Source organism: Apis mellifera, linkage group LG4 (genome assembly GCF_003254395.2).
Source record: "Apis mellifera strain DH4 linkage group LG4, Amel_HAv3.1, whole genome shotgun sequence".
NCBI classification, from domain to species: domain Eukaryota; kingdom Metazoa; phylum Arthropoda; class Insecta; order Hymenoptera; family Apidae; genus Apis; species Apis mellifera.
The window spans coordinates 1,170,652-1,192,865 of record NC_037641.1 but is presented as its reverse complement, the minus strand read 5'-3'; the positions used below and the strand labels follow the sequence as shown (position 1 = coordinate 1,192,865).

The 22,214-nt window shown below is 16.5% G+C and overlaps 1 protein-coding gene across 1 annotated transcript; it reads left to right on the top strand.

Annotated features, from left to right (window-relative positions):
• The first annotated feature begins 6,770 nt into the window (after window positions 1–6,770).
• On the top strand, window positions 6,771–21,693 carry LOC102655287. The gene is made up of 5 exons (XM_026439990.1): window positions 6,771–6,923; window positions 12,980–13,100; window positions 14,656–14,837; window positions 16,058–16,128; window positions 21,426–21,693. The coding sequence occupies exons 1-4, from the start codon at window positions 6,821–6,823 to the stop codon at window positions 16,111–16,113; spliced, it is 462 nt and encodes a 153-aa protein (XP_026295775.1). The 5' UTR covers window positions 6,771–6,820; the 3' UTR covers window positions 16,114–16,128; window positions 21,426–21,693.
• The last annotated feature ends 521 nt before the right edge of the window (window positions 21,694–22,214 follow it).

Here is a 22,214-nt window from a genome sequence, read left to right as displayed (position 1 = left end):
TTATTCTTATAATTATTAATCCTATATGAACAATAGATGAAATTGCAATAATTGATTTTATATCAAATTGTGATAAACATATTAATCTTAAAATTAAAACTCCAAAAGAATTAATTATTACCAAAATTTTTTGAATTCAAATAAATTCATTTTTATAAATAATTATCAATCGTAATATTCCATATCCTCCTAATTTTAATATAATTGAAGCTAAAATTATTGATCCATAATAAGGAGCTTCAACATAAGCTTTTAATAATCAACCATGAAATAAATAAATAGGAATTTTAACCAAAAATGATATTAATAAATAAATAAATAATATTATATTTAAATTTAAATTTAATATCTCTATTAATATAAAATTTAATCTATAATCAACTAAATAAATATAATAAATAATATATAATATTGGTAAAGAAAAAATTATTGTATAAAATATTAAATAAAATCCAGATAATCATCGATTTTCCCTATAACCTCATTTTACAACTAAATAAAAAATTAATAATAAACCAAATTCATAAAATAAATAAAATAATAATAAATTTATAGATAAAAAAACTAATAATAAAGAAATTATTAATAATAAATTTATAAATAAACAATTTAATCTATTATTATTTAAAGAAATAAAAATTAATCCAAAAATTCATAAAGTTAATATAATTAATCCATATGAATATATATTAAATCCTAAATTACAAAAAATATAAATTCAATCAATTCAACTTAAATTAAATAAATTTAATAATAAAATAATAATAATTAAATTTCCAATAATTAAATTTAAATTATTTATTATTTTATTTATAAATAATATAAACAAATAAATTATTGATAATATTAACATTCAATATAATTAATAATAATAATAAATATATTAATTAATAAATCAAATCTATAACTCTTAATTTTTGATGACCAAATTCATAATTTATTCTAACTAATAATGATAAACCTAAAACTAATTCACATACAGAAAATACTAAAAAAATTAAAAATAACCATCTATTAATTTCATAACCAATAATAAAAAATAAAACAGTAATTACCAAAAATTCTATTAAAATTAAAAAACTTAAAAAATTTACATTATAATACCATAAAAATATAAAAAATAATAATATTATTAAAAATAATAATTTAATAAATTCTTATAAAGCTAAATAGTTTAAAATTTAAAAACATTAATTTTGTAAATTAAAATTATATTAAAATTCATTATAATATTTTAGCTAAATTTATCATAAATTTCAAAAAAATTTATTAAATAAATATCGATAATTCCCAAAATTACCATTTTTAAATTAAACTATTTTTTGATAAATTAATCATATTAACAATCATTATATTATCAAAAATTTTTATATCTTCATTAATTTCAATAATTTTAACAATTTATTTAAATAACATCTTTAATAGACCTTCCATATTACTAATTTATTTAATTTCTTACTCTATTTATATATCTTTAATAATATATTCCATATGTTCAATAAATTCACTATTAATTTTAATAATTTTAATTGTTTTTTTAAGAGGAATATTAATTATATTTTCCTATTTTATTTCATTAATCAATGAACCATTAAAATTAAAAATAAAGCCTTTTATTCAAACTTTATTTTTAATTATTATTACAATAAAAATCTATAATAAATTAATACAAAATGAACATTACTTTAATTATTTTAAGAATATTGATTTAATATATCTATATATAAAAATAAATTCAACACTATTTTTTATTATAATTTTAATATTAATTATTACCCTAATTTTAATAACAAAATACATATATTGAAAAAAAAACTCTACGTAAAAAAAATAATTAATATTTAATTTAAAATCATTATTAAATTATTATATTATTATTATTATTAATTTTTACCATCAATGAAAAAATTTATAAACTTTTTTAGTTCCAATGAATTTCTAAAAATAATTATATCAACAATTTATTTACCAACTCCAGTAAATATTAATTATATATGAAATTTTGGATCAATTCTTGGAATTTTTTTAATAATTCAAATCATTTCTGGATTTATTTTATCAATACATTATTGTCCAAATATTGATATTGCTTTCTGATCAATTACTAATATTATAAAAGATATAAATTCAGGATGATTATTTCGTTTAATTCACATAAATGGAGCATCATTTTATTTTTTAATAATATATATTCATATTAGTCGAAATTTATTTTATTGTTCATATAAATTAAATATGTATGAGGAATTGGAATTATAATTCTTTTAATATCAATAGCAGCTGCATTTATAGGATATGTACTACCATGAGGACAAATATCATATTGAGGTGCAACAGTTATTACTAATCTTTTATCAGCAATTCCTTATATTGGTGATACAATTGTATTATGAATTTGAGGTGGATTTTCAATTAATAATGCTACATTAAATCGATTTTTTCTTTACATTTTATTTTACCATTATTAATTTTATTTATAGTTATCTTCATTTATTTGCCTTACATTTAACTGGATCATCTAATCCTCTTGGATCAAATTTTAATAATTATAAAATTTCATTTCATCCATATTTTTCAATTAAAGATCTTTTAGGATTTTATATCATCTTATTTATCTTTATATTCATTAATTTTCAATTTCCATATCATTTAGGAGATCCAGACAATTTTAAAATTGCAAATCCAATAAATACTCCAACTCATATTAAACCTGAATGATATTTCCTATTTGCATATTCAATTTTACGAGCAATTCCTAATAAATTAGGAGGTGTAATCGGACTAGTAATATCAATTATTATTCTTTATATTATAATTTTTTATAATAATAAAATAATAAACAATAAATTTAATATATTAAATAAAATTTATTATTGAATATTTATTAATAACTTCATTTTATTAACATGATTAGGTAAACAATTAATTGAATATCCATTTACTAATATTAATATATTATTTACAACAACATATTTCTTATATTTTTTCTTAAATTTCTATTTAAGAAAATTATGAGATAATTTAATTTGAAATTCACCATCAAATTAAATCAAATAAAAAATTAATTTTTTTAAAATCAATTTTTAAATTTTAAGTTAATGAACTTGAATAAGTATATATTTTGAAAATATAATATAGAAATAAAATTTTCTATTAACTTTTTTACTTATTTTAATATAAATTAATATTAAACTTTAAATACATAAAAATTCTTTTATAAAATATAAATATATTAAATAAATTATAACTAATATTAATATTTCAGTTCAACATATATTCATTAATTCATCATATCGAATTCGAGGTAAAATACCTCGAATTCAAATAATTAAACAAATATGAAATAAATAAATTAAAATAAATTTAATTGATCAACACTTAAATCCATAAAATATTAATCTTAAAATAACTCTTATAAATATAATATTTATATATTCAGATAAAAAAATTAACACAAATATTCTTCTATGATATTCAATATTAAAACCAGATACTAATTCAGATTCTCCTTCAATTAAATCAAATGGAGTTCGATTTAATTCAATTAATATTCTAGTAAACATTATCAAATATAATGGATACAACAAAATTGCAAATTTAATATTATTCTGAAAAAAAAAAAATTCATTAAATGAAAAACTTTCAACTATTATTATTAACCTAAATACTAAAAAAAATAAATTAATTTCAAATGAAATTATCGTTGATACTAATCGTATTGATCCTAAAATAGCATAATTACAATTAGAAATTCATCCAACAAATAAAACAGGATAAACTCTTAAACCCAAAACTAACAATATAAATAAAATACTAAATTCAATATAATATATAAATCCAAATCAAGGATATAAAATTCATATAACTAATGATAAAAAAAATATTAATATAGGTCTATAAATAAATAAATTTGAATAATTAAAAAAAAATCATTCTTTAGATAATAACTTTAATGCATCACTAAAAGGTTGAAATATACCAAATAATATAATTTTATTAGGACCTTTACGATCCTGAATATAACCTAAAATTTTTCGTTCTAATAAAGTTAAAAATGCTACTCTAATTAAAACTATAACTATCAAAATCAATAAATTAACTAATACTCAAATTATTATTTATTAATTTAAAAGAATTAATATAATTAAATCCTAAATTTAATGCACTATTATGCTAAAATAACTATAATATATTTATTATTAATTTATAAATAATTTAAAAATTAAAGTCCTTTCGTACAATTAATTAATATTTTATTATAGATAGAAACCAATCTGACTTACGTCGATTTGAACTCAAATCATGTAAGATTTTAAAAGTCGAACAGACTTAAAAACTTAAACTACTGCGCCTAATTTTCATCTTAATTCAACATCGAGGTCGCAAACATCTTTATCTATATGATCTATCAAAAGATATTACGCTGTTATCCCTAAGGTAATTTATTCTTTTAATTACAATTTGTAATTCAAAAAATTATCTTTATATCAAAATTAAATTTTAAATAAAGTTTATTAAATTTACCAATCCTCCCAATCAAATTTAATCTTAAATATATTTATTAAAATTATAAATAAATTTAAAAATTAAATTAAATTCTATAGGGTCTTATCGTCCCATAATTAAATTTTAGAATTTTAACTAAAAATTTAAATTCATTCAATAATTTAGAGACAGTTATTATTTCATTAATTCTTTCATTCAATTCTTCAATTAAAAGACAATTTATTATGCTACCTTTGTACAGTCAACATACTGCAGCTATTTAAAATAATTCATTGAGCAGATCGACCTAAAATTATAATCAACAGGACATGTTTTTGATAAACAGGTGAATAATATATTTGCCGAGTTCCTTTAAATTATATAATACAAAATATCATTATAAAATATAACTTTATTACTAATCTAATCATTATTTCTATATTTTATTAATTAAAATATAAATTTTTATAGAAAAATAAAATATAAATTTAAATCATTATTAATTTATAAATATTAAATTATTAAATTATTAAAATTAAAGAAAAATATTATCTCTATAACATTAAAAATTAAAATTAAATTTTTATTTTAAATTCATAGATTATCCCATAAATTTTTAATATAAAAATTAATAAATTAAAATAAAATTTAATTTACTAAAATAATTATATCTAAATTAAATTTATTTCTAAAAAAACTAGATATTAATAAATTCGTTTAACATTTAATTTCTAAATCTATATTTATAATTTTATTGTTACAAAAAAAATAATATAAATTTAGCTCCCCTATTTTCGAGATATTTAAAATTATTAAATAAATTTTAATCAACCCTGATACAAAAGGTACAAAAAATTATTCTACTTTTTTACATTTAAATTTTCATTTACATTACTTTAAACTATAAAATTTTAAATTATTTCAAAATAATTAATATAACTTAAATAAAATTTTTATAAACTTTTAAAAAAAATAAATAAATAATATATATATATATATATATATATATATATATATATATATATATATAATCAAATAATTTTATTAATAATTTTAATTATAAAATTTTAAAAAACTAATTTTTTAATCTTTTCACTGTAAAAGAAATATTTTACTTTAAACTAAAATTTTAATCTAAAAACACCTTCCGGTACTCTTACTATGTTACGACTTATTTCAATTTTAATGAAATTGACGGGCGATTTGTACACTTTTTAATACTATCTTCAATTAAAGAAATTACTTTAATTTACTTTTAAATTCTCTTTCATATTTATATTAAAATAAATAATTCTAAAATTAAATTTATTGATATTCATCTTATATCTTAAATATACTACATTTTGATTTGAATTATTATTATATAAAATTTCTCTAACCCAAATAAATTCAAGCCAGTTAAAACAACAATACATAAATTTAAACTTAAGTAGATCTTATCGTGGACTATCAAATTAATCGACAAACATCTCTAACTAGATATAAAAAGCCGCCATATCGTTTAATTTTAATGATTCAACATTTACTAACTTAATATATTTATTTACTCTTTTTATAGTAGGGTATCTAATCCTAGTTTTTTATTAAATTTTTTAATGACAAAAAAAATTATTTATAATTATTATTATTAATTCAAAATTTCACCTAAAATCAATAAATTTAATTATAATTTTTATTACAATTTAAATTAATATTAGAAAAAATTAATTTATAAGTCGAGTTTAACCGCTATTGCTGGCACTCATATTTATCCTTACTAGAATTAATTTCCGAATAAAACTTTCATTCATTGTTTCAGAATTCTCTATTAACTATAATTTACTATAATTTTTAATAATTTTTATATTTTATATATAAATCAATTAATACAATTAATCTTAAAAACCACAACATGATTTATTTAATAAATTTATAATAATAATAATAATAATAAATTTATAATAATAAAATAATATAAAATAATTTTTTTAAAATTTATAATTTAATTTTTATTTATTCATATTATTTAATATATAATTTTATTATTTAGTATAAAATTTTAAATATAAAATTAATTATTTTATATTATAAATATTTTTTTAAAATTAATTAATTTTAATTATTAATAATAATTAATAAAACAAGTTTTTTTTTTTTTTTGTTATATTTTATTTATTTAAAATAAAATATTTATATATATATATAATTAAATATATATATATTTAATATTATTTATATATTAATAAATAATTATATATATATATATATATATATATGTAATTATAGAGATAGTATAGATTAGTACGTTGATTTGAACTATAAAGCCAGTAACGATCCATGTACCACTTACCGAGCCATGAAATTGAATAAACCTGGTATCGATCTTACCGGCGAATATAGATGTGTCATATCTACTTTTGCAGATGAGCAATCTGCAAGCGCCTTCATGGTTGTGTATTGTAAGTATTTCGCTATTGATTATTTATGTCGAATAAAATAGGCTAGTTATTCTTTTTTTTATCATAGTTGGTAATTATTGACAATTATTAGTAATTATTTTATATAAAAAGATATCAATTTTAATGAGTTTGAAATATATTGTCATAAATAATATTTTAAACAGTTTTTTTTTTACATTGTCGCTTAGATTTAATTTGATATCAACAAACTTTTGCTAACATTGTATATTGATTATAACTATTATAAATGAACGAGAATCAAACTTTTGCTTAGAATCATAGTAACTACAATTTATACATATATATTATATTTTTTTTTTTTGATTCAATATCCTTTTCTTTGATCTTTTAGAATAGCAAACGATAGTATATTAATTTTAGTACATCTTGATTTATCCATTGCATTAAATTAATAGACAATTGACAAATAGTTTTTTCAATCACTAAAAAAACCGATCATTCATTGTTTACAGATTGAACAAATTTTTATATAGTGTAGAAAATATTATTATAGAAAATATTAATGTTATAGAAAATATAATATATTAAAGATTATAAGAATTGTATGAAATTAAATATAGAAGATATAAACAATTTTTGAAGATTTTAAGTCTTATAATACTAACCAAGGCAAACAAAAAATATCCAATCAATATAAATCCTATATCAATTCTTTTAACATAAATTTGAGTTTTATTATTTATATATATAAATATATATATATAAATATATATATATATATATATATATATATAAATATATATATATAAATATATATATATAAATATATATATATAAATATATATATATATATATATAAAAATATATATATAAATATTCGATATATGAGTGAATTTCTTTGCAACGTATTAAATGTAAAAAAAGATTGATTCAAAAAATCAGTACAAAAGATTTGGATTATTAATAGAAGATTATCATTAATATTAACAAAAATTACTTCGTAAACAAAGTACCAATTTTCATTATTCATTTAGTATTATATATGAAAGTTATTCTTGAGTCATTAATGTCTGCTTATTATTTAAACATGGAAATAGCAAATATAATAGCATTTTGTATATGGCTTTGTCAATGTTTTTATCTTCCTTTCTATTTATAAAATAATCTTTGTTGATCATTTACAATCTTTTTTTTTATAATCAATGATATAATATCAAAATATCAAATTTGAATGTATTAACAAGATTTGTTCACTTATTTTCTATTTTAATTAATAAAGAATATGATTCTTTATTTATAATAAGTGATACTTTTAACTAGAAATTTCTTAATAATTATAAGTAGAAAATATAAATAAATTTAAAACATAAGTGAAAATTTTAATTTATCTCATAATTCATAAAAATCATAGAAATAAAAAGAAATTATAATATAAATTATTAAATATTTGATTAAAATCTTTGAAAAATATGGGTATAACAAAATAAAATATGACATTTCAAAAATAAAAACATTATAGAGTTATAGAATAGATATAAAATAATTCATATTCAAAAATTTGATTATATCATTTTTTGATCTCTTAATTATTTATTAATAATTTTTTGAATAACTAATACATACGTCCGTATATATTTAAGAAATAAGTGCATAAATTCTTCTATGTATTATTAAATTATTTTAGAAATAATGATATTTGGATATTATATTCATTCATATAAAATTCAATCATTATATTTTATAAAAAAATATTAATAATTTAATTTTTAAACACTCGGATTATTATCAAACTTTTCATTTCTTACGAATTTATTAACTATTTTTCAGAGACGAGTTTCAATTAAAATACATAATAATTTATTGAGCCATTTTGTCGTATTTTATTATAAATGAAATCACAACAATCGAACAAGCTTTACAGTTTATTATCGTAGTAAATCGATCTCTTTTTTCGTTTCGCTTATTTTCATATATTTCATATAAATAATAAAAAATATGCATTTAACTTTTGAAATTTTTTAGAGCATTTTAATATTTCTTTCTTTCTTTATGCTTTTTTTTTGTTTCTTTTCTTTTTTCTCTATTTATGTTTTCAGTATAGAGGCTCAATTTAAATTTTTTTAAATTGTTTTTAGAATAATATAAATCATGAGAAATGTTTTTCTTTTCTATTTTCGAATTCCAATTTTTACATGAAAGTTAAAAAATATATATTTTTACTATATTAAAAAAAAAAAATACCGAAAAAAAACTTCTATTTAATATTTCTATTTAAAAATCTAAGTTATCTGAATTTCATTACTTGAAATATATGATTCTGAAATTAATATTTTTTATTTTGTATCTTCTTTTTTTCTTTATGTCTTATTTTATTTTTTTCTTTTCTCAATTTTTTTTTTTTTGCTCCCTTAATTCTGCAAAATTTCTCCTAATATCACGATTTTGTTCTTGGAGAATAAACATACTATTATTTATTTTTTTTTTAGATTTTTCTTTTTTTTTGAGATATTAAGAGAGTAGCAACAAAATAAATAATTTGTATATAAAATTAAAAGTATATATTAATTCTAAATGATTATTAAAATTTATCATTTAAATTGAAATTGATTATTAATACATAATTATATTATATATAATTTAATTTTCAAATAAATAATATTTACAATGTTAATATATTCGTAGAAAATCGATTTTAAAAATTAACAAACACAAAAGTTAATATATAATATATACAAATTAATATAAAATATCGGTTGATGTTTGTTTATTGTAAGCAATTTAAACTCATATTAAATGAAGTGAGGTGAAAATAAAATAGCACGGCAATAAAATAGCGATATGATAAGGAATAATTTCTATCTTTGTTTCTCTTCGTTTAAAAGAAATTTCAATTGTTTATAACTTAAATAAATCTTTATTATTTTTATATACCAATTTTTTGTTTTGATCTCTAGAATAAATCATTTGAAAAATATATTGTACATAATAAATATATAAATACTAACATAAATATATAAATACTCTGTATATTTTAATAAAATAAAGTTTCTTATAAAATCGATTTTTTTTTCCAATACTATATTTTTTTTTATACATTGTTTATATTATTATATCATAATTTTTTATATTTTTTAATCAAATCTTCTTTAGTTAATTCTTATTAATTTTCAATAATTTTCTTTCTTTTTACTTTCTTCAAATTTTGTAATAAAGAAATTTCTTAAATAAAAAATGAGTAGAAATAAATAAAATAAAATGTAAATAATATATATATATATAAAATATAAATAATAAACATAAATATAAATAAATAAATAAAATATAAAGAAATAATTTGAAAAAATTATTTAATTCCAATTTTTTTGAATTATAAGCAAAAATTTTTGGATATAAATAAATAATATATAAATAAATATAAATATATAATTGGTCAAAGAAAAGTAATTTAAAAATAATGAGAAAGTATATATATATATATATATATATATATATATATATATATATATATATATATATATACACAATAATACAATAGTACAATATCAATATACATATATTTATATTTTCAGCAAAAATAATAAATGTTTTAAAATTTTTGAAAAATATATGTGTACAATATATATATATATATAAAACAGATTTTCAAAGTTTTTATAAATTATAACTTTAATATGACTATAAATAAACGTAAGGAATTAAAAATAAAAGATTTTCAAAATCATATTTAGAATATATTATAGTATAAAAAAGTAGAATATAATAGAATATGTTATAGTTTAAAATTTTTTAAATTAGTTTTATTGACTAAACTCAAATGAAATTTTTATTTTTTTATTTGTTTATAAAATATTACTTTATATTCGTTTATATAATAATATTATAATCCAAATAAAAATTTAAATGATAAGAGTTTAACGATCTCTAAAGAAAGCTAAAATTATTGAAAATTGAGAATATATTGATAGATTTTTTATATTATAATTTGTTTCCGAAAATTAATTAACATTTTATCTAATATAAATATATATAATTGCTGAATTGATTCAATGTTTCTCAATAAATTGATATGTAATGTAAAACGGCACAATGAATAGTTTAACAAAAATAGCCAATAAAATTTTAAATAAATAAATAAAGAAATAAAGTATTGTATTTATTTTAGATTACGATTTATAAAACGTTTAATTATCCATGATTAATAAAACGTATATAGAAAGAAATAAATTAAAAATTAAAAAATTAAATTATTTTAAAAGTATATTAAAATAAGATGTATATTCAATATTTACATTTATGTATATTTTTACATATATAAAATTAAAAACATGAATATCTATTTAACATTATATATATATATAAGATATTCATAAGAGATTTGAAAATCAAAACAAATACAAGAATTGATTTACAAAAATTGATCAAGATTTATAAAACTGAATAAAATATGATAAAGATAGAATGAAATGGCGATGTGGTAAATCAAGATCGAACTATCTCAATTTGTCTCATTTCATTTAAATTGAAATTGCTTATATTTAATCAATATTTTTGTTTATTTTTCTAATATTGATATTTGGAAAAAGGTTAGAAAGGTATTTCACGAATATATTAATATTTTATAAATATTTAAATTAAAATAATATATTAGCAAATATTATTATTGATATTTCTAGAAATTTTGTTCACATTAATAATGAAATTTTAATTAAACTTTCTAAAAATTCCTCCATTATAAACTTTAATTAAATTTTAAAAAATTGACATTGCATTACAAAATGCAGAAAGCTTTAAATAAATCATCATTATATTCAATTATCTAGATAAAGATACAAATTTTAAGAAAAAAAAATATGAATTACTTAAAATTTAAAGAATCTATTTAGGATTAAAATTTACCAGCATCTGTGCATAAGCAGTTGATAATAAATATACATGTAAGAATTGATTGGTCGGAAGTGAATATAATATAAATTATATAAATTATATATAATATAAATATGATTGAATAAAAGTTATAATAAAATAGAATATAATTTAGAGAATGTAAATTCATTTAAAAAAATGGAATGGATAAAATTTCACAATTGGTTTTATAGTAATAGCAAATTTGCTTTCAATTTTGAATAATATGCAATCCGAAATACAAAAATTATTAAACTTATATATAAATATAAAATTCATTATTAAACTTTGTCATTTATAAAGAATCAAATTTGTTTTATGACTAATTTATAAAATGACTAATATATAAAACTAATTTAGAAAAGATAAATAAAAGTTAAAAATAAAAAACAGCAACAGTGCTACAATTAAAGAAATCATTGAATTCATTTTAAAAGCTTTATTTTTAGAGGATCATTATAATATAGATGCCGTATATTAAACATAATAGAAAAAAAATATTTTAAGAATACTTCAATTTATATTGTTTTCTATCTAATATAAAAAAATGTATATTTTTGATTTTTAGATGATTTTTTAGAATAATTATGAAATTTCAGTTACATGTTTAAAATTTTTTTTTAAATATTATTCGTTAAATATAAAATACTGTAAATATTATATATTTTATAGATAATATTTCATTTTAATTCATAATAATTTAAAAAAATCTATGCTTGCTTCATTTCTATTACTTAAATTTAAAATTTTTTCTCTTTAAATTTAATTTTTGAATATTAATTTTTAAATATTAAATACAGAATATAAATTATACATAATTAATTCTATACATTCTACTTAATCTAACTAAATTAAATTTAATCTAACTTAACTTAATTTAAACTATTATGAATTATCTATGATATAATTATTTTTAAAAATTGCTTTTATTGTAGACTAAATTATCTAAAATATTTAAATGAATCATATAATCGTCTTTATTATCTTCATAAAAAAGAAAACGTTATAATATAATATAACATAACATAAAAATTAATAAAACAATTTTATATTTATTTTTTAAAATAAAAAATCATAATTTCATGATTAAGAATATTATATATATATATACAATGATTATTAATTGTAAATTTTAAATAAAATATCATATATTTCAATATAATGTTACATAAAGTAAAATTTATTTGTTTCAGCAACGGAGGACAAATTTGATATTGTACATACGAAGAAAACTATAGACGATAAGGATAGAGTGGAGATAACATGTGTAGCAGAAGGACTATATCCCCAACCTATTTTAGATATAATCATCGAGTAAGTATATTCCAACAAGCTTTCTAATCTTTCAATCAAGCATTATAATAAAATACTTTATTTTTCAATTATTTTTAGATCTTTTATCATTTCAAAAATTTTAATTAAGTCTTGTTTTCAATATATAAACAAAATATAAACATTATATAAATATTTTTAAAAATCGATCAATAAGAGTTAACTAGTAATTTTTAAAATAATTTTAAGCAACTTTTTCTTTTGCGAAAATTATTTAGAGTTCATTAACGAAAAGATATTAGCAAAGAATATTGGCCGCAACAAAGAGTCCTATCGCAAAAATTAAATTCAACAGATGTTTCGAGCATGTTCAAGTTGACCCTGATTAATGATAGCTAACGATACATATGCAATGCTACTGCTACAACACGATAGATCTATCTGATTAGCCTGAATGTTTTTCGTTAATAACTTGTTAATAAAGTCGAAATGATTTTTTGTAAAAAAAAAATTAATTATTTTATTAGATAAGATCTTATAGACTTCTGAAATTCTTTTAATTTTTGAAATTCATTTAAATATAAAAAAATATAAATTTTTTAGATTTATTATTTGTATATATTTTATTGTATATATTATTGCATATTTCACGAATTCTAAAACATATTGAATTATGAACAAAAGTTTTAAGTTTTAAACTAAAGTTCTTTAATTCAATTTAGAATCGATTTAATTTGATTTAAAAATACTCCATTAATAATTTAGTATTCTATATTGATCAAAATTTAAAAATTTTTTTCAATTTTTAATATAAAAATAACTATTCTTTTTATTGATAGAATTCTATAAGTACTTTTTAAGTACTCAAGTTTAAAAAATTTTTAACATGATATGTTTATGTATCCTTATATGATGGAAATGTTGAATTTTTTCTAAAATAATGACTTTTGTGTTATTGTAGCAAATCAATAACATATTCAAAATTTATCTATTTTTATCTATTTAAAATTTATTTGAATATTTGAAATTTGATTAAAAATTAAAAATATTATGTGAAATATTTCTATTCTCAAATTTAATCATTTCAAATTTTAATTAAAAAAAAAAAGAAGAAAAAATATAATTTGAAATTTAAGAAAGTTCAAAATTACGATTTTTCAAATTTTGAATTTTTTTCAAATTAAAATCATTTAAAATTTGTTTCTTGAATTTTTTTTTATTCAATAACGAAAATTTTCTAAAAAATAAAATTAAATTATGTCATTGATATATTGGATTATGGAAATTGTAATTTCATATGGATTTATATAAATTTTTCTATACTTTGTTTTTACATTCTATGTTTCTTTTTGCTATTTATATATTTTTTGCAATTGCACGCAATTAAAATCTTTTTTATTCAAATTTATTCTACTAAATCAATATTAATTCTATCTTGAAATACTTAGTTTATTTAAAAGTCTAAAATACAACAAACAAATATACAATAATAATAAAAATATATTTTTGTAATAATATTAATATACTAAGGCTTAATTAGTCGACATTTCGAGTTTCAACAATCATGATAATTTTGCAAATGTCACTTCTATTGTAGAGGTGTTCTAGAAAAGCAAACAGCGAAGCCCACTATTATGCTGCGTGCCGATGGACTATACGATATCTTATCACGAACGGCCTTATTGGACGAAGATTTGCCGGAAGCAGCGACTGTCAAATGCTTGCTTGGTATACCAAAGGTGAACTACAACGTTTCTCACGAAATTGTCTACTATCCTGGTTAGTGTAAACGTATTTTAATCTATCCTGTCTATCTTTGTCTCTTTACCTCTGTATTATTCCTTATCTTCCTCTGCATGCTTACAAAAAGCGTTTTAACCTTGATATCTTCATATCGCTATTATAAGAGCTAAAAAAAAAAAAAAAGAAATGATACAAAGTTTGTTAATAAAGAAAAAAGAAAAAGAAAAGTTATATTTAAAATGATGAATTAATGATGTTTTATTCTTTTGAGAAATCAATTGATATTAATTTTTTAAATAAAAATGGATTCGATTTGCTTTGAAATATTTATATGACTAAATTATTTGTTTTTATAATGTAAATAAATTTGCTTGTTAATTTTAAATGTTTCATTTTAGTATTTTTTTAAAATCATTCTTGGATAGATAATTTATTATAATTAATCAGAGAAATAAAAATTAAATTTATTGTGGTTTTCTTTTAGTAATTTATATAACGATAAAGGATTTATAATTACTCGTGATATGCAGTAAATTAGAAAAGTCTAAATAAAAATCTACAATAAATCTCGTTAATGTATAAAACATTAAGTAAATTCAAATAAAGATATTAATACATCTATTTAAAATAATTACAAAAAAATTTATTAAATAAATATAATTTAAAAATCATTATTTAAAATCAATGATAACATATATATTTAAATAAAGATGTTAAACGAAAATTTCTAATTATACTATTATACTGAAAACAATTAATAATTAACATACAATTAATAATAACAAATAATTGGAAACAATTATAGCGCTTTTACTGAAATTAATTATTATTTTTAAAAATAATTATTACATATTGAAAATAATTTTTATTTCTATTGATAAGTACAAAAGTATTGTATAATCAATCATCAATTTATAATTCTATATTTTTTAGTTAAAAAAATAATTTCTATCTTAATTTTTACATTTTCCTGATTTAATACCAAATTTTTTCTTATCCAAAATTAAAATTAGAAAAAATTATTGAAAGATACATAATTTTATCAGAGTTTGATATTCAACAAAGTGATAAAAAATACAATTCAAGTAAAGTGATTCTTAATTTTTTTAAAAAATTAAATAACTAATAGAATAAATATTGTATTAAATTCTTTAAATTATTACTTTGTCGAAAAAAAAAAATTTGCAGTCTTATATATCATATTTTTCAGTCGATTTGTATACTATCTTATGGTATGGATTATAACTTGATTGCAGGAAATTTTGCTGTTCAATCGTCAATTAAGATGGCACTAATCAACATATTCAATTAATTGTTTAATTATTAGGTAAGTAAATTAATATAGTATTTTCCAGGATAAAATTATTTTAAATTAAAACTTATTTTGAAACTTATTTTAAAACTGTTTTTTCTGCAAATGTGTTTTATATTAATTTTATCTAAGCGAAATTTTATATATATTATAAATAATATTATAAATTAATTTATAAACTTTGATTAAGACATCAAAAAGTTATAATTTTCCTAAATCTAAGGACACGTAATCTAAATAGCTTCTCTTTAATTTTTTATATTTTCTTAATGATTCATCAACTTCGTTATTTTAATTTTAATATGCAAGCTCTAAGAATATTTTAAATGATTTTCAAAAAAATTTTTTAAAATTTCAAAATAATTAATGAAAAGAAAAAATAATAAATTATTTATTTTAAAATTATTATTCATCATTAATATTGATTTTGATTTGTTGTCAAGGATATTTTTTTTTTATTTATAATTTAATCGGAGATCTTTTATAGTTTTCGAAATATTTGTAAAAAAGAAATTATTAGTTATTAAATAAATATTAATTAAATAATTAAAACTATATAAGTTTTTGACAGTATTTAGAATACTATAAATAAAAAGATATTCAAATTTTTTAAATGATTTTTTTTAAATAATTTCAATTACGTATTTTATAAATAAAAATATAAATTAATAAAATAACTTAAAATTGAAAAATAGATTTATACATATATTATTTAGATATTACAAATATAAGCTTTATTGTATTATTATATTTTCTATGACAACTTAGAAGAACTTCTGTATTATACTTATATAATATGTTATATATGTAATAAAAAATTTTGAATGTTATACATGTAATAAAAAATTTTGAATGTTATACATGTAATAAAAAATTTTGAATGTTATACATGTAATAAAAAATTTTGAATGTATAACACAAGATAAAAAAAAATTCAGTTCTATTTTTGCTACATCTAATAATAAAATAAATGAATAACTTATTCGTCTTTATCAATAGTATTAAAGATTTTGATTTAAGAGTAAAGACTTATTAATTAAAAAATATTTTTTTACATTTTACTATAAATATCAATAATAAATATATGTTAATTCTATAATAAAAATAAGAATGATTCACATAATCCTTATATAAATATTATTTTTATTTTTATTTATGATTAGATTTGAAATTAAGAATAATAATTAATGTAAAAGAAATGGAGTTATATAATATAATAAAGAATATGATTAAATCACAAGATGATACTTTGTTTTCAATGAAAACTGATGTTGTATTAAAGTTTTTAATACTATTTAAATTACATTTTATAAAATTTTTAAATAATATATGTTGATATTCTACATATGAAGATTTTTTGGAAGCAATAGAAATTGAAAAAGAAGAATGCCAAAACAAAAAAATAATGACTTTATTATAAAATATATTATAAAACCAATACTGTTTTATAGTTTAAGAATATATTTTGGAAGAATGGTGAAAGGACTTTTGCTAGAATCTGTGAGCTATAAATTTCGAAAAGTTTCATTTTCATGACAATTATATGGATAAGACACATATGTATTTTTATAATTATATAATTATAAAAATTTTTATATATTTATTACACATAATTCTTTTATTCATTTAAATATATGAGAAAAAACATTGAATAGAAGAGGAATATGGAATAAATTTTCGATTGTTTATTAAATTTGATGTTTATGTGATTATTCATTGATTTCGAAGATGAATGTTAGAAATTATTAAAGAAATAAGTTTGGAAAATTTTAAAGCATCTTGACATCGAATTTTCAATGTTAACTTATAAAATAATCCAAATCCAGAAAAGTAAATAAATTAATTAGCTTATTATCTTATTATTTTATATGATATCACATAGAATTATATGAAATACAATTATATGAATCATACAATTAAATGAAATTAGTTCGAATTTTGTTAATAACATAGAATCTCATATTAAAAGTATTGAAATAAAGAATATATTTAATAATGAGCAGATTTAATCTAGAATTACATTCCGATTATTTTTTAGCTGCAAAAAGAACAAAAAATATTGTAGCTATACAATTTTTAGCTGTTACTTCATATAGTCATATTATATTCTTTGTAATGATATTATATTATATGGTATAGTTATAACAACAGGTAAACTTGCTTCTTTATTTTTTATTTTTCTAAGGAAATACTGAGATAATTTTAACACATGGTTAACATATATAAGAATCTTTGCTTTATATTATGAATATTTACATAATATTTTTTATATCTGGAAAATTAATCAAAGAAATTTTGACAAAGATATATTTAACAAAGATATATTTGTTAAATATGGTATCTCAGAGCGTTTGAATTGATTGTTGATTAATATTAATCAACATATTGAAATATTCACAATGATATAATTTCCGTATATGAAATATTTTGTACGGAAATTTTCCGATCTTGTAATTATATCATTACGATATTGATTAATAAAATAAAATCATTAAATTACAATTTTTTATATATAATCAACTTTCAAATCATCAAAATATTATGATAATGAATGATATTTTTTTATAATAATAATATAAAAATAATATAAAAGTATAGAAGTAGATATATTGATGAAAATCCAGTAAGTTTTACTTTTTCATAATAAGATTTATATCTGCTTCGTTGTCATGCGATAATCATATTGTTATATAATGTATATAATAAAATTTTTAAATATTTATTTTAAATATTACTTAAAATATATGAAATATATTTGTTTCAAATATATGTTTTAAATATTTTTTTGAAGAATTTCATTATTTCATGAAAAATAATCTATATATTCTATATATTTTTAAAATTATCTAGCTGTCGAATTACTTATTAAACCTCTATATAATTTCATCTCATTCGTTTCGTGAAAAAAAAAAAATTTAATAATCATATTAAAAATAAAAAATTTTAATAAAGATATGACAAAATATAGTTTTCTTCATTTAAAAAAAAATTTTTCATTGTACAATATATATGTATTCTATTATATGAATAATGAGATCCAAAAATTCTTTTAGATTATTTTGAAAAATATAGTAATAGAATAAAGCTTATATTTATATGCTAAGTATTATAGTATATATATATATATATATATATATATATATATATATATATATATATATATATAATATATGTTACTACTATAAGTATTATAAACTTATTATTTTATTTGAAAAAATTGTTTTTTATCTTCTATGGTCTAGTCATAATATATAATCATAATATATAGTCATAATCGTATAGTATTGAAAAATAGCCGAATTTTCACCAATAAATCAATTTTGCTTTTTTAGAATAAATTTGAACAGTTAAAAAAAAAAAAATTATATAATATGTATATATCTATATATAAATATACATATATATATACATATATATATATATATATACATATCTTAAAAATTTTTTGAATTTTCGAATTGGGAATTTTTTTTTTTAATATTACATAATATATGTAATAAACATGGTATATATAAACATGGTAAACATTTTGCGAATATTTTAAAAATTAAAAAAATTTGTTCGTTATATGTACAAGAAAAAATTGTTCAGATGATTTTCACAATATATTGACGATATATTTTAATTATCGGCGTGATGTCTTTTAAAGTAAGTGATTATCGAAAAAATTAATAAATTTACATATAATATAACAAAACTTCTTTTGCTTTAAAAATCTTCTCTAAAATAAAAATATTTTTCACCTATATCTTAAATGTTAAATAATTTTCTTCTTAATTTGCTTTTTTTTTCTTCATATTTGAATTATGCAAAGTTGATAAAAACGCATAAAAAATGAAAGTAATATATAACATAAGAAATTTTACTAATATATAATATATATAATATAATATATATAATATTTATAATATATATAATATATAATATTATATATAATATATATATATATATATATATATATATATATATATATATATATATATATATAATTTTGTCTTTTATTCACTCAGATTTGTTTTAATTTCTATTCAAAATATTTATCCTAATAATTTTGTATAATCATATATACTTTATTATACTTTGGCAAAATAGATATTTTTTAACATAAAGAAATATTGTAATACAAATATACTAACTAATTTTTTTCGAAATTTTGCAATAATTTGAATAAAAAATCTTTAAGGATTTTAAATTGTTAAATTTAATTTTTTAAAAAAATTGAATCATTATGTCATAAATCAAAATCTTCATCATCGTATAGATATATTCTCCATAAATATTATATTATGAATATCAAAACATACTTTTAGAATGAAATATTTACTTAGATTTTAATTTAACTTATATTTTAACTCAAATCATAGATATGCATGTATGCATATATATGAAAAGAAAAATCAGTTCATATATATCAGTAGTTCATATACTAAAAATTTAGAAAAACAAAAATGAAAGAGAGTTATTTATGAATTGGCTATTACAATTTTTTTATTACATTTAATTTTGATTGTTATAATTTTAAAAATTTGAAATTAAATGAAATATTTTAAATTAAAATGTGAATAAAATTAATTTTTCAAGATGAAAAAATTATGTTTAATGAATAAAAAGAAATAGCAAACTATAATAAAGTAAAATTGAACAAAAAAAATAAATAAATATAAAATAGAGAAAAAAACATGAAAAAATATTATTATAAATATTAGAATAAGTTGAATAAAGAATATAAATCTGTGTGTTACCTGTATTTAATTTTCGAAAAAAGTTGTTATTGTAATAAATTAATAATAAAAGAATTGATTTGTATTTAATTTTTAATGTTATTAATAAATTTGATAAAAAAATTTTCAATATATATATTTAGTTTTATGTTATACTCTTATACACGTATACAATATAAATATATTCAATTATGTTCTTTTTCATTCATATTTATGTTAAGAATCATTCATGCTTTAATTTTCCTACTATTTATCTTTCTCATTCACATATTCACAGTAAAAGTTATCTCACAGTTAAATATATAGCATATAAGAATATAATAAAAATATAATAATAATAATATTATAGATTTATATATTATTGAATTATTGAATATTATTATATAGATTTATTTATTATTGAAATATGATTGCAGAATAAATTAAATATACTTTTCTTTTTTATTTAAAACTGTAACTAAATACAATTTTTATTTAAAACTATAATTATAACTAAACTAAAATTATAAAAATAAGTTTACTTTTCTAGTTTAGATTTTTTCTAATTACTTTTCAGTAATTCTAAATTCATTATGAAACATTTGATTTCAGGTCAATGTCTAAAACAATCGACGAACATATGTAAGATACATATGTAAAGATCCATCATTCTGATCTATTATCAGTATCGCGCCTAAGATATTTATCAACAGATACAATGTGCCCATATTAAATGTTGTTTCTTAACATATTTATTAAATATTGAAGATCGATGTATATAAGATGTGTGTATATAAGATATGTTTATTGTTTATGCTGGAAATTTCTGTTTATGATTTTATATATATATACATGCATATATTTGAATATTTATATACACATATATGAACATTTTAATATATTGATACTAATAATAATGTACAAAGATATATTATAATGCACTATTTAAAATGTTATTTATATTCGTAATGAAATTCTAGTTTATCATGATTAGCGTGAACATGAACGTGATTTAAAAAATGATATATATGTATATATATATATAGATAAAACTTACAAAATAGGAGGAAAAGAAAAGAAAATATCTGTTTTGTTATGGCATTGTAAATAATCTTCAAAATTTAATCGTATTAGAATAAGAATATAATTATCACCAGATCGTGATAATGATAGATGATTAATTAACTGACTTAAATAAAAAAAAGAAACCAATTAAAACAAATTCAACATATAAAACTAATCACCTATATTGCGATCTGCTATGTTCTTTACAATTGAGTCATATTATAAACTATATTTGTTACTCTTCGTTTGTATCAAATTATATATAAATTATAATATATTATTTAAATGAATAAGATTTATACAATTTTAAATGCGATATATATCAATACAACAATT

Coding starts and splice junctions, on each gene's coding strand:
- LOC102655287 (XM_026439990.1), top strand. CDS start 6,821: ATGAAATTGAATAAACCTGGTATCGATCTTACCGGCGAATATAGATGT. Junction 6,924..12,979: donor CGCCTTCATGGTTGTGTATT/GTAAGTATTTCG, acceptor TATTTGTTTCAG/CAACGGAGGACAAATTTGAT. Junction 14,838..16,057: donor CGAAATTGTCTACTATCCTG/GTTAGTGTAAAC, acceptor ACTTGATTGCAG/GAAATTTTGCTGTTCAATCG.